This window comes from Littorina saxatilis, linkage group LG2 (assembly GCF_037325665.1).
Source record: "Littorina saxatilis isolate snail1 linkage group LG2, US_GU_Lsax_2.0, whole genome shotgun sequence".
Lineage (NCBI taxonomy): Eukaryota > Metazoa > Mollusca > Gastropoda > Littorinimorpha > Littorinidae > Littorina > Littorina saxatilis.
The window spans coordinates 84,844,730-84,856,836 of record NC_090246.1 but is presented as its reverse complement, the minus strand read 5'-3'; the positions used below and the strand labels follow the sequence as shown (position 1 = coordinate 84,856,836).

The following is a 12,107-nucleotide window of genomic DNA, read 5'->3' as shown; positions in this document are numbered from 1 at the left end:
GCCGCGACTGACATTTGTCCGGCTGAAACCTTAGCCAAAGAGGCCAGGAGTATGAGGACGTCTTTCACGCTAGAGTCGTTTCGAAAATCGAAAGGATTCAACGACCCCGCGACCGACCGCGAAAGAGATCGAAGAAGTGTCTCTGAAAGAGACGCAAGTTCCAACGAGTATCTTCCCGTTTCATCCAAACCAAGTAATGCGCCTTCAGAGTAAGCACAATGTTTTGTCCAAACTATAGACATCTTCCCTGAGATTAGCCAACTCCGGAGTGACCGGAAGCGGTGCACTCGGCAAAGCGTAAGTCTCAATAAGACTGTGATGACGACGGGAGAGAGCAAACTTGCGTGAATGAAACGAAGTGCTCGCTTCCGTAACTGGTCTGAGGCAAACCATGGCTGAGCAGCATCAGGAACCTGACCGTGTGCAGCCAGTAAAGGCACAGTATCCACAGGCAAGCTATTCTCAGAACCCGAAGTTCTAGCCAGCACCTTGGAAAGTTCGTAAGCAACAGAAGGAGACTCGCTAAAACGATATCCCTGAACTTCCGTTAAAGCAGGGCGGAAATCACCCACCACTGAGGCTGGTGGTGCCGCAGAGCTTGCCATAGCTGTCACCCCTTCAGCGAAGTACTTGGCAGACACCTGAGCTGCAGTAACCATAGCTGGTTAAAGTTTGAGTGACAACTTGACATCAACTTCCTCCTCAGAAACTGAGTGAGAATCGTCGAACTCCGAATCTGCTGAGGCTGGACCGTGAAATTCGCTGTGACAAGCTGCGTCACTAAAACGATCCACCACAGGCGAGGCTGATTGCAAAACGGAAGAACCGTGCAAAGCCTGCCCGAAAGCAGCTTCCTGCCCAAAAGGAGGAAGTTGAGACATGTACACATTCACCGAGACATAAAAGTCTGCCCGTGAGTACATCTGTCTCGTTGTCCGGTGTCGACCCCCCGTGAGTTCCGCCTCTTAAAAAGAGCGATAGCCTCCGGGAGAGTCGAACTTTCACTCCCCAGCCTCAGCGGGGGAGCTACTAGTTCCGGCCCAACTTGTTGTCCGGTGTTGACCCCCCGTGAGTTCCGCCTCTTAAAAAAGAGCGATAGCCTCCGGGAAAGTCAAACTTTCACCCCCCAGCCGCGGCGGGGGGGCTACTAGTTCCGGCCCAACTGGAACACTTTCACCAGAGAACCTGGCTACCGGTGAACCTGACTAACCTGTAGAGCGTGAACGCTCCTCGTATGAAGTAAACACACTCCTCTGCGTGCACGTCAGCCGAAGAGACTGTGCATGAAGGCGGAACCTCGATGCGTGACAACAAACTGCGTCGCCCACTCCCGCCGGGAGCGAGCGCAAACTCGACGAATGGCAACATGTTATACATTTGGGTCGAAAACATCTCAAAAAGGGAAGCAAACTATCTTTAACACAAGTAATCTCTTTCCCACTGCGTTTGCCTTGGCTGAAGTAACCTAAATTTAACCTGCTTCAGCACTGGCATGATTGGATTCATAGGGTCCAAAATTTACAGACATTCTTTCTTTCTTCTTTATATGTTGTTTAACGTCGTTTTCAACCATACAAGGTTATTTAACAGACGCAAAAGTTAGAGAAGCTGGGTCAAGAACGGAAATGGTAGTGCCTTTGCCTTTCTCTTTATGCGAAACGTAAAAGGAGAAACCTCAGCAGCTACTGACTAGTCTGTGGTTTCTAATTCTCCTTGTCAGCCATTGCTGACAAAAACCAGTCTGAGTTATGATATTGATAAACAACAATCAGACCGAACAACGGAGAAAGAAAGAAACGCAAGCAAAAGCAAATAAATTAGAACGAGCTCACCCAAACTTGTGCATGAGAAGCAGGGACCTGTAGACGGGGTGAAACACTGTCCAGAAGACAGTAGGCTAAAAGCCTGCAGCGTAGTGTGAAAAGCGTCCGAGCTACTTGGTGGCTGAAGTAGGAGTGAGTTTCTAACATAGGCGGCGGTCGGGTCACGCGTGATAGGTCACGTGACGGTATGACCTCGACTCTTGTATAGCTTGGGTTATAGGTCAATGCCGTTCTTTTTTAGGGGGTTGCTTCCCCTTTGGGGTGAAGCGTAGTTCAGTGTCCTAGCACTTTAACTGAAGTTAATGCTATCTATGTGAGTTGCGTAAGAATATGTAATTTAATTGGGGGGGGGGGGGGTGTCTTAAAAGGGGATTCAACTGTATTATATAGTCCTGTGAGGTTGCCCTCATGGAAATTTGGGTTGATTTCTCCGGGGAAAAACTGAGGTGCCATACAGTACGGCACTACCGGTTTTTTTCTGCATGCCTGTAAGCAAGTTTCCAAGCCCTGAAACTTTCGCTGTGAACTTGGGTTCATTATCGTCCGCATGCGGGCACACAGGGGTGTTCAGACACCAAGGAGATTCTGCACAAAGTTGATTCTGGAAAATAAATCCCTCGCCAAACGTGGGGATCGAACCCATGCAGATAGCCAAAACTGGTTATGAAGCCAGGGCCCCTACCGCCTGAGCTATTTCCCTGTATGAGAGATACGTCTTTGAATGATTGTAGGTGTTTGACTCACCTGGGATAGACAGGCAAGTCCGAGCCAGGAACGGCAGACGCAGAGCTCTTTTCACTGTCTGCGCCGTCAGAACTCTTTGACGCTTCATCCTCCTCCCCCACATTCTGCGATGGACTGGCTGAAATGGCAACAATACATGTGCAATCTGGCGCATTCTGGACGTATGTTTCATGAACTTTACACAGCAAAAAAACTGACTAAATTCAATAAAAGTTTTGCATTGCCAATTTTTCAATTTTAATCCATTCACTGAATTAATATTTTTTAACACACTTACTCTTTGTTTGCAAAAGTGACTCACGCGGGCGGAATCCTACTAATAGAGGGGACGGTTTTATGGAGGACATTGGTTATACAGTATTAGGCAAATTGTCTTTTTCAATTTTTTTCCTTGATTTTTTCTCTCTCGATTTTTTTTTCTCGGAAGAGGAATTTGTTCTTCTCGAAAATCTGAAGCCCTTGGACCTGAGCAGAATACTTTGAAATGCTCAATAATGGCAACAAATTCATGTGCTTATCACTTTGAAAGGCTAAAAAATGGCAACAATTCATCTGCTTATCACTTTGAAATGCTCAATAATGGCAACAAATTCATGTGCTTATCACTTTGAAAGGCTCAATAATGGCAACAATACATTATAATCACTTTGAAAGGCTCACTAATGGCAACAAATTCATGTGCTTATCACTTTGAAGGGCTCAATAATGGCAACAATACATTATCATCACTTTGAAAGGCTCACTAATGGCAACAATACATGTGCTTATCACTTTGAAAGGCTCACTAATGGCAACAATATACAGGGTCCCCACTGGTTTTTAGAAACAAAATTCCATGACTTTTCCATGACTTTCCATGAGCCTCAATAACATTTTCCATGACTAGATCCACAGGTCGCCATTTCCGAACACGCAAACTTTTTACGTCTTGTCACTGCCAGTTTTGACACTGGCTTGCTTTGCACTGAATTTGAGTCAATTTCTACGCAGTGTCTCTTCGACAAGCAAGTCAATCAAGCATTTGCTACGCAGTCAGATTATCGGTAATGTTTGCTGGTCCTGTCATTTCACTAAACTGGACCAGCCACTGTTTGTATCCATCTGCACTTTCGTAAATTCCGTTTCGTAACCGTCACTGTGACTTGACGAAATGTCATTTTTTTCACCGCAATACACAGTTCATTGCGAAGATCTTCCTTGGTAATTCGTTCCAATTCCGCATACTTTTTGTTGTCAAGAAACAACTCGAAAGAAAGTTTCAAACTCATCATCCTCCATCTTGCTTGTCAAAGCGCTAAAGTACTTTATTGATGCAAAAACAAAAGCAGAAAACTTCGACGAAACCGACTCAAATGCAGCGCAGACGACACGACGAGATAACGGAAGGAAGTGAGCCTCGCTTTGGCTCAAGTGCCGTTAAAAATACCGTTATTCTCGTATGCAAATACGAACAAGAAGTTGGTCATACGAACAAGCCTCAAGTTGTGCTGGCGAAGCAAATCGCTGCTGGCTGGCAAAGGGGGAGGATGGCTGGGCGACGAAAATAGCCGCTGGCGTGCTAAAGGTTAATTTTCTTTCTTTCTTATTTTTGTTAAATTCCATGACTTTCCATGACTTGAATTGAAATTCCATGATCGACTTTCCAGGCCTGGAAAATTAAAAATCAAATTCCATGACTTTCCAGGTTTTCCATGACCTGTACGAACCCTGAATATATTATCATCACTTTGAAAGGCTCACTAATGGCAACAATACATGTGCTTATCACTTTGAAAGGCTCACTAATGGCAACAATACATGTGCTTATCACTTTCAAAGGCTCACTAATGGCAACAATACATGTGCGTATCACTTTGAAAGGCTCACTAATGGCAACAATACATGTGCGTATCACTTTGAAAGGCTCACTAATGGCAACAATACATGTGCGTATCACTTTGAAAGGCTCACTAATGGCAACAATACATGTGCTTATCACTTTGAAAGGCTCACTAATGGCAAAAATGCATGTGCTCATCACTTTGAAAGTTTAAAAAAATTGCAACAGAACATGTGCTTAACACTTTGGTTTTAATCATTAATTTATTCACATTTAGCACTACTACAGAGGCGGTGTAGGTCCTTTTTGTGCTGAATTTTGAACAGGTATTCATAATCAGAGAACAATACCATTTTGGCTCATGCTATGGATTCAAATTAGATGTGACATATTTATTCTTTGGATTTATGATTCTGTCTGCCCCTACCTCACAAAACAACTAATAACTTTTAAACAAACACCCTCGGGACAATAATTCAAATTGTCTCTCACTCAGAGTAGAGAGGTTACAGTTTCCTAAAACAGCAATAACTTTTTTGACAATAAAAATTGAATTTTGTCAAAGTCTTGGTAGTACAGTGGTACCTCTAACGACTTTCAAAATGTAACCAAAATTCGGTCGTTATATGGAGGGGTCATAACATGGAGGATTGGTTTATGTCCGGGTCCGTCAATGATCCGGAATGACATCGGCGTTTTGATTGATGCCGCGCACAAAGTAATGTTATAGAACTTATTCTTTCCTTAGAGTAGACGATTATGGTAAACAGTTTTCTTTTGAATTATTTACCCACATATAGTTTTCTTGCTTGTTTAATCAAGCCCTGTAACCACTCGTGGGTTCAGGTTTACAAATAAACACACTGAGGTCGAACGAAAGCATGCGGTCCAAAACAAAAGCATGCAGTGATGCACATCGATCTCGATACCAGATACTAATCATAGTCATACGATACCCCGCACAGATTTGGTTAAAAACAAAGAAAAGTGTCCCAAATGCAAGGTTCAAAAACTGATAAGCCTTTGCAGACGTAAAGAACCGCGGCAGTGTGTTAACACTGATGTAAAATTGTAGCGAAAAGCGTCGTTTTTTCCGATGAAACTTTGACTTGCTTATTCAAGGGACATGACTGCACTCCGGACTGCCCACAGTGTTGAGTAATTTAGGAGACTACAACACTACTCACCTTCAAACCTCACAGACGGGATTGTGAAGAGATTTTATTGATTCAAACGAACGCGTGGTTGTTTATCGCGTCACTCGGTCACGGATCGGGGAAAACTAAACAGTTCCAGATTTTGAAACAATGTTCGTCAGCCATTGTTTTTAACAAGACAGAAAACATGTGCACGATCTTCGCTGACGTACATCGCAAAATATCATGACGTCACCACAACTTTCGGTTTTGGTTCGATGTGCGGATTACTATCATGACGTTTCTGTAACTTTGCATGTTAATAAGGTAAGAATTCCTGCACAGTTCTTTGCAAAATGAAGCAGACATCTGGCAAATGACTGTTATCTAGTCAAAATAAAGTAATGACCTGAAATAGAAATGAAAAACCATGGCTTCAGCCATTTGCGTGCCGAAGTTATGTTGTACACGTACAAGATTTCAGCACGTATTTGTGTCTATATCGCGTACTGACTCGTCTCGAGATATAAGTTAGAGTAAACCAAACCCGTGATCATTTTGGGAAAAGTCGTTGTAAGTCCACGTATGGACGGTCGTATGTCGTATAAGAGAGGTGGACGTAGTATGGAGGTGAGAAATACTAAGACAAAGAAGGAGAAAAAATCCGTCAGAGAAAAGTCGGTCGTAATACTGAGGGACCCGTAAAAGAGAGGTACCACTGTATTGTAATGCTCAATTTAACTTTAGTCAAAAACCAAAGCAATTCTGTTCATTACACACTTTAGGGGAGAGAACTTGCACATTTTAATGTCATCTCAGAGTAAGGTCCCCTGTTTTCTCACAGCAAAACTAATGACACACGCAGCATTGAGTTGTGCGTTAAAATGTGCAAGTTCTCTCCCCTAAAGTGTGCAATGAACAGATTGAAATGGTGCACAATCCAAAAAGCAGAGACATTTTTTCAAAAACTTCATTTGTAGTTTTCGCCCAATTTTGTTTGCACTTTTGGGCAAGAAAAAAACCAAATGCACTCTTGAGTGCTAAATGCGCCAAGTTTTTGGGCATGAAAAAAAGAATGCACCTTAGAGTTCTCAATTCCCACAATTATTTGTGATAAAAGGGTTTCTACATCTAAAAATTGTAAATGCATTTTCCAATTTGCACTAAATCACGATCCACTCAGATGCCTCACTCCGGCAATTCTGTTACTAAGAAACATATGACTATGATACAATGATCCTTTTCTTGTACTGGTCCAGCTTACCCTTATACCGCAAATATAAGAGTGATAAAAAATCTTTCTTGTAAATGGAAGAGTGATTTGTACATCACATGATCAGACAAAGGATGAAATTGACATATAACGCTTTGAGGACATCCGCAAGAAAAGGTCACACAAAACTACATTCTATACACAATACCAATTAAAGAAGAAAACAATCAGTCTACAACCTCTTCACCTTACTTACAGGACAAGATTAAGACATCAAATATTGTCTTGTCTTGATTATATTGATACTTTCATTCTTTGACTGTGACATGACTGACAATTACATACAACTGTAAAAAAAACAATGTTTCCCGCTAACTTGGTAAGAGTTCCCTCCCTTCATAAACAAAGCTCTCTCTAAAACCATGCAAAGACTTGTTGTACAGTGGTACCTCTCTTTACGACCCCTCTCTTTTACGGGTCCCTCAATATTACGACCAACTTTTCTCTGACGGATTTGTTCTCCTTCTTTGTCTTAGTATTTCTCACCTCCATATTACGTCCACCTCTCTGATACGACATACGACCGTCCATACATGGACTTATAACGACTTTTCCCAAAATTATCACGGGTTTGGTTTACTCTAACTTGTATCTCCAGTCGAGTCAGTACACAATACGGACACAAACACGTGCTGAAATCCTGTACATGTACAACATCACCTCGGCACGCAAACGGCTGAAGCCATGGTTTTTCATTTCTAATCCAGGTCATTACTTTATTTTGACTAGATAAAGGTCAGTTGCCAAATATCTGCTTCACTTTGCAAAGAACTGTGCAGGAATTCCTACCTTATAAACAGGCAAAGTTACAGAAACGTCATGAAAGTAATCCGCAGATCGAACCAAAACCGAAAGTTGTGGTGACGTCATGACATTTTGCGATGTACGTCAACGAAGCTCGTGCACATGTCAGGGTCCCCACTGGATTTTAGAAACAAATTTCCATGACTTTCCATGAGCCTCAATAACATTTTCCATGACTAGATCCACAGGTCGCCATTTCCGAACACGTAATCTTTTTACGTCTTGTCACTGCCAGTTTTGACACTGGCTTGCTTTGCACTGAATTTGAGTCAGTTTCTACGCAGTGTCTCTTCGACAAGCAAGTCAAGCATTTGCTACGCAGTCAGATTATCAGTAATGTTTGCTGGTCCTGTCATTTCACTAAACTGGACCACAGGCGGAAGGTATCGTTCACTGGACCACTACTTCCATAGAAAGACTGGTCTTTCTATGGAAGTAGTGGTCCAGTGAACGATACCTTCCGCCTGTGACTGGACCAGCCACTGTTTGTATCCATCTGCACTTTCGTAAATTCCGTTTCGTAACCGTCACTGTGACTTGACGAACTGTCATTTTTTTCACCGCGATACACAGTTCATTGCGAAGATCTTCCTCTGTAATTCGTTCCAATTCCGCATACTTTTTGTTGTCAAGAAACAACTCGAAAGAAAGTTTCAAACTCATCATCCTCCATCTTGCTTGTCGAAGCGCTAAAGTACTTTATCGATGCAAAAACAAAAGCAGAAAACTTCGACGAAACCGACTCAAATGCAGCGCAGACGACACGACGAGATAACGGAAGGAAGTGAGCTTCGTTTTGGCTCAAGTGCCGTTAAAAATACCATTATTCTCGTATGCAAATACGAACGAGAAGTTGGTAATACGAACAAGCCTTGTGCTGGCGACGCAAATCGCTGCTGGCTGGGGGGATGGCTGGGCAACGAAAATCGCCGCTGGCGTGCTAAAGGCTAATTTTTTTTCTTTCTTATTTTTGTTTGTTTGTTTGTATATTTGTTGCTTAACGTCCAGCCGACTACGCAGAGCCATATCAGGACGAGGAAGGGGGGGATGAAGGGGGTCTTATTTTTGTTAAATTCCATGACTTTCCATGACTTGAATTGAAATTCCATGACTTTCCAGGCCTGGAAAATTAAAAATCAAATTCCATGACTTTCCAGGTTTTCCATGACCTGTATGAACCCTGTAATGACCAAAGTCATTGATTAATTTTTAAGCCACCAAGCTGAAATGCAATACCAAACCCCGGCCTTCGTCGAAAATTGCTTGGCCAAAATTTCAATCAATTTGATTGAAAAATGAGGGTGTGACAGTCCCGCCTCAACTTTTACAAAAAGCCGGATATGACGTCATCAAAGACATTTATCGAAAAAATGAAAAAAACGTCCGGGGATGTCATACCCAGGAACTCTCATGTCAAATTTCATAAAGATCGGTCCAGTAGTTCACTCTCAATCGCTCTACACACACACACGCACACACACACACACACACCCTTGTCTCGATTCCCCCCTCTACGTTAAAACATTTAGTCAAAACTTGACTAAATGTAAAAAGGGGGTTGTACCTTTTACAACTAAGCGCTTTGTAGTAATAAAAATTCGATAACGGGAAAAGCAGGTAAATCATAGGAGGAAAGCCTTACCTCCACCTGAGCTTAAAGCCGAGAGCGGAGTCGCCTCATTGCCCACCACAAGGTGCTTGGCAGACGCCTTGGTGCTGAAGGCCGTGAGAATGTTGTCAACAAAGCCTTTACAGTCCTCCCTGTCCACCCACACCCGCTCCCCCAGCATGTCATCAATGTAAACCTGCAACAGTGAGTCATCAATGTAAACCTGCAACAGTGAGTCGTCAATGTAAACCTGCAACAGTGAGTCATCAATGTAAACCTGCAACAGTGAGTCGTCAATGTAACCCTCCAACAGTGAGTCATCAATGTAAACCTGCAACAGTGAGTCATCAATGTAAACCTGCAACAGTGAGTCATCAATGTAAACCTGCAACAGTGAGTCATGAATGTAAACCTGCAACAGTGAGTCATGAATGTAAACCTGCAACAGTGAGTCGTGAATGTAAACCTCCAACAGTGATTCGTCAATGTAAACCTCCAACAATGAGTCGTGAATGTAAACCTGCCACAGTGAGTCATCAATGTAAACCTGCAACAGTGAGTCATCAATGTAAACCTGCAACAGTGAGTCATCAATGTAAACCTGCAACAGTGAGTCATCAATGTAAACCTGCAACAGTGAGTCATCAATGTAAACCTGCAACAGTGAGTCGTCAATGTAAACCTCCAACAGTGATTCGTCAATGTAAACCTGCAACAATGAGTCGTGAATGTAAACCTGCCACAGTGAGTCATCAATGTAAACCTGCAACAGTGAGTCATCAATGTAAACCTGCAACAGTGATTCGTCAATGTAAACCTCCAACAGTGAGTCATCAATGTAAACCTCCAACAGTGATTCGTCAATGTAAACCTCCAACAGTGATTCGTCAATGTAAACCTCCAACAGTGAGTCATCAATGTAAACCTCCAACAGTGAGTCATCAATGTAAACCTCCAACAGTGATTCGTCAATGTAAACCTCCAACAGTGAGTCATCAATGTAAACCTGCAACAGTGAGTCATCAATGTAAACCTGCAACAGTGAGTCGTCAATGTAAACCTCCAACAGTGATTCGTCAATGTAAACCTGCAACAGTGAGTCATCAATGTAAACCTGCAACAGTGAGTCATCAATATAAACCTCCAACAGTGATTTGTCAATGTAAACCTGCAACAGTGAGTCGTCAATGTAAACCTGCAACAGTGAGTCATCAATGTAAACCTCCAACAGTGAGTCATCAATGTAAACCTGCAACAGTGAGTCATCAATGTAAACCTGCAACAGTGAGTCGTCAATGTAAACCTCCAACAGTGATTCGTCTTTCTTTCTTTCTTTCTTTGGTGTTTAACGTCGTTTTCAACCATTCAAGGTTATTTCGCGACGGAACAGTGAGTCGTCAATGTAAACCTCCAACAGTGATTCGTCAATGTAAACCTGCAACAGTGAGTCATCAATGTAAACCTGCAACAGTGAGTCGTCAATGTAAAACTGCAACAGTTAAACAGTTTTGGAACTTTGGCAGTTTCTCTGTTTTTTAATTTTCTGCAACAGTTACCGTATTTGACGGACTACAAGCCGCGACTTTTTTCTCAAAAATAATCGCATTGCGGCTTATAAAAAGATGCGGCTAAAACGTTACCTAAACTTGAATAGCATTCACCTAATGGAAGTCGCCGCGGATTTTCATTTCGCTCGATTAGCAATTACCGGTACTTTATTAGCTCTCTACTCAAGACTCGGCGCTTTTCTCTTTCTTTCGCGAATCTTCGTTTGTCAACAAGTCGTCAAGACAAGATAGCGTACAGAGAAACATCGGATGTATTAGGATCTCGCGCGTGCGAGATTTTGTTTTTTTGTGTCTCTCGATAGTTGGAGGAGCGAGAGCCGCCATGTGTTTTCGTCTGCTCGAAATGTGCGCAAAAGTCGTAAATCATCCCAAAAAAGCTTATTCCGGGCGGGACTACATGTGTGTGTTGGTTACAAATTGTGTGTGTGTGATATTTTTCTTCAAACTTTTTCACTTTTCTTCTTTGTTTCACTTGTTTATTCTCGGAGCCGATTTCGCCAAATACCGTACTTTCGTTTGCCTAGTTGCTTTCATTGATTGACACGATCTGATTAAATTTGTTTCGACGGTGGCTAATATAATGACGCGGCCTATACGTGGCTCGTCCCAATTTTATTTTAAAAGTCGAGGGTGCGGCTTATAAAACGGTGCGTCTTGTAATCCGTCAAAAACGGTAGTCATCAATGTGTAAACCTGCAACAGTTAGTCTTCAATGTAAACCTCCAACAGTGAGTCGTCAATGTAAACCTGCAACAATGAGTCATCAATGTAAACCTGCAACAGTGAGTCATCAATGTAAACCTGCAACAAAGAGTCATTAATGTAAACCTCCAACAGTGAGTCGTCAATGTAAACCTGCAACAATGAGTCATCAATGTAAACCTGCAACAGTGAGTCATCAATGTAAACCTGCAACAAAGAGTCATTAATGTAAACCTGCAACAGTGAGTCAACAAGCAAAACTGGAACAGTGAGTCATCAATGTAATCCTGCAATAGTGGGTAAGATATCAATGTAAACATGCAATGACAATACACTGGTACTTGCGATGTGAGGCCCCTCCCATGAGAGGACACCTCCCATGAAAGGACACCTTCAGTTGTCCCTTTGTCTATTATTCTCTACTAAATATACCTGTCATGAAAGGCCACCTGCAATGTAGGGACACTTTCAGTTGGTCCCAAGGGCGTCCTTTCATCACAGGTACCACTGTACATTCCTCTGGAGATCACACTGTTTTTTAGTAACTTCTGTATTTTTTACTTGAGTTTAAAATCATAAATGCATAGATCCTCATGTGCAAGGAGCTAAATATTAACAAATGATCAAAA

General features: G+C 42.3%; 1 protein-coding gene across 2 annotated transcripts in view; it reads right to left on the bottom strand.

Moving 5' to 3' along the window:
- Positions 1 to 12,107, bottom strand: part of LOC138959977 (integrator complex subunit 1-like) — a 95,921-nt gene that overhangs the window by 78,803 nt on the left and 5,011 nt on the right. For both annotated transcript variants that reach the window (XM_070331693.1, XM_070331694.1), the window contains exons 5-6: positions 9,242 to 9,404; positions 2,568 to 2,685 (exon numbers count right to left, since the gene is read on the bottom strand). In XM_070331693.1, coding sequence (XP_070187794.1) covers positions 2,568 to 2,685; positions 9,242 to 9,404 — 281 coding nt within the window. The remainder of the gene's footprint in view (positions 1 to 2,567; positions 2,686 to 9,241; positions 9,405 to 12,107) is intronic.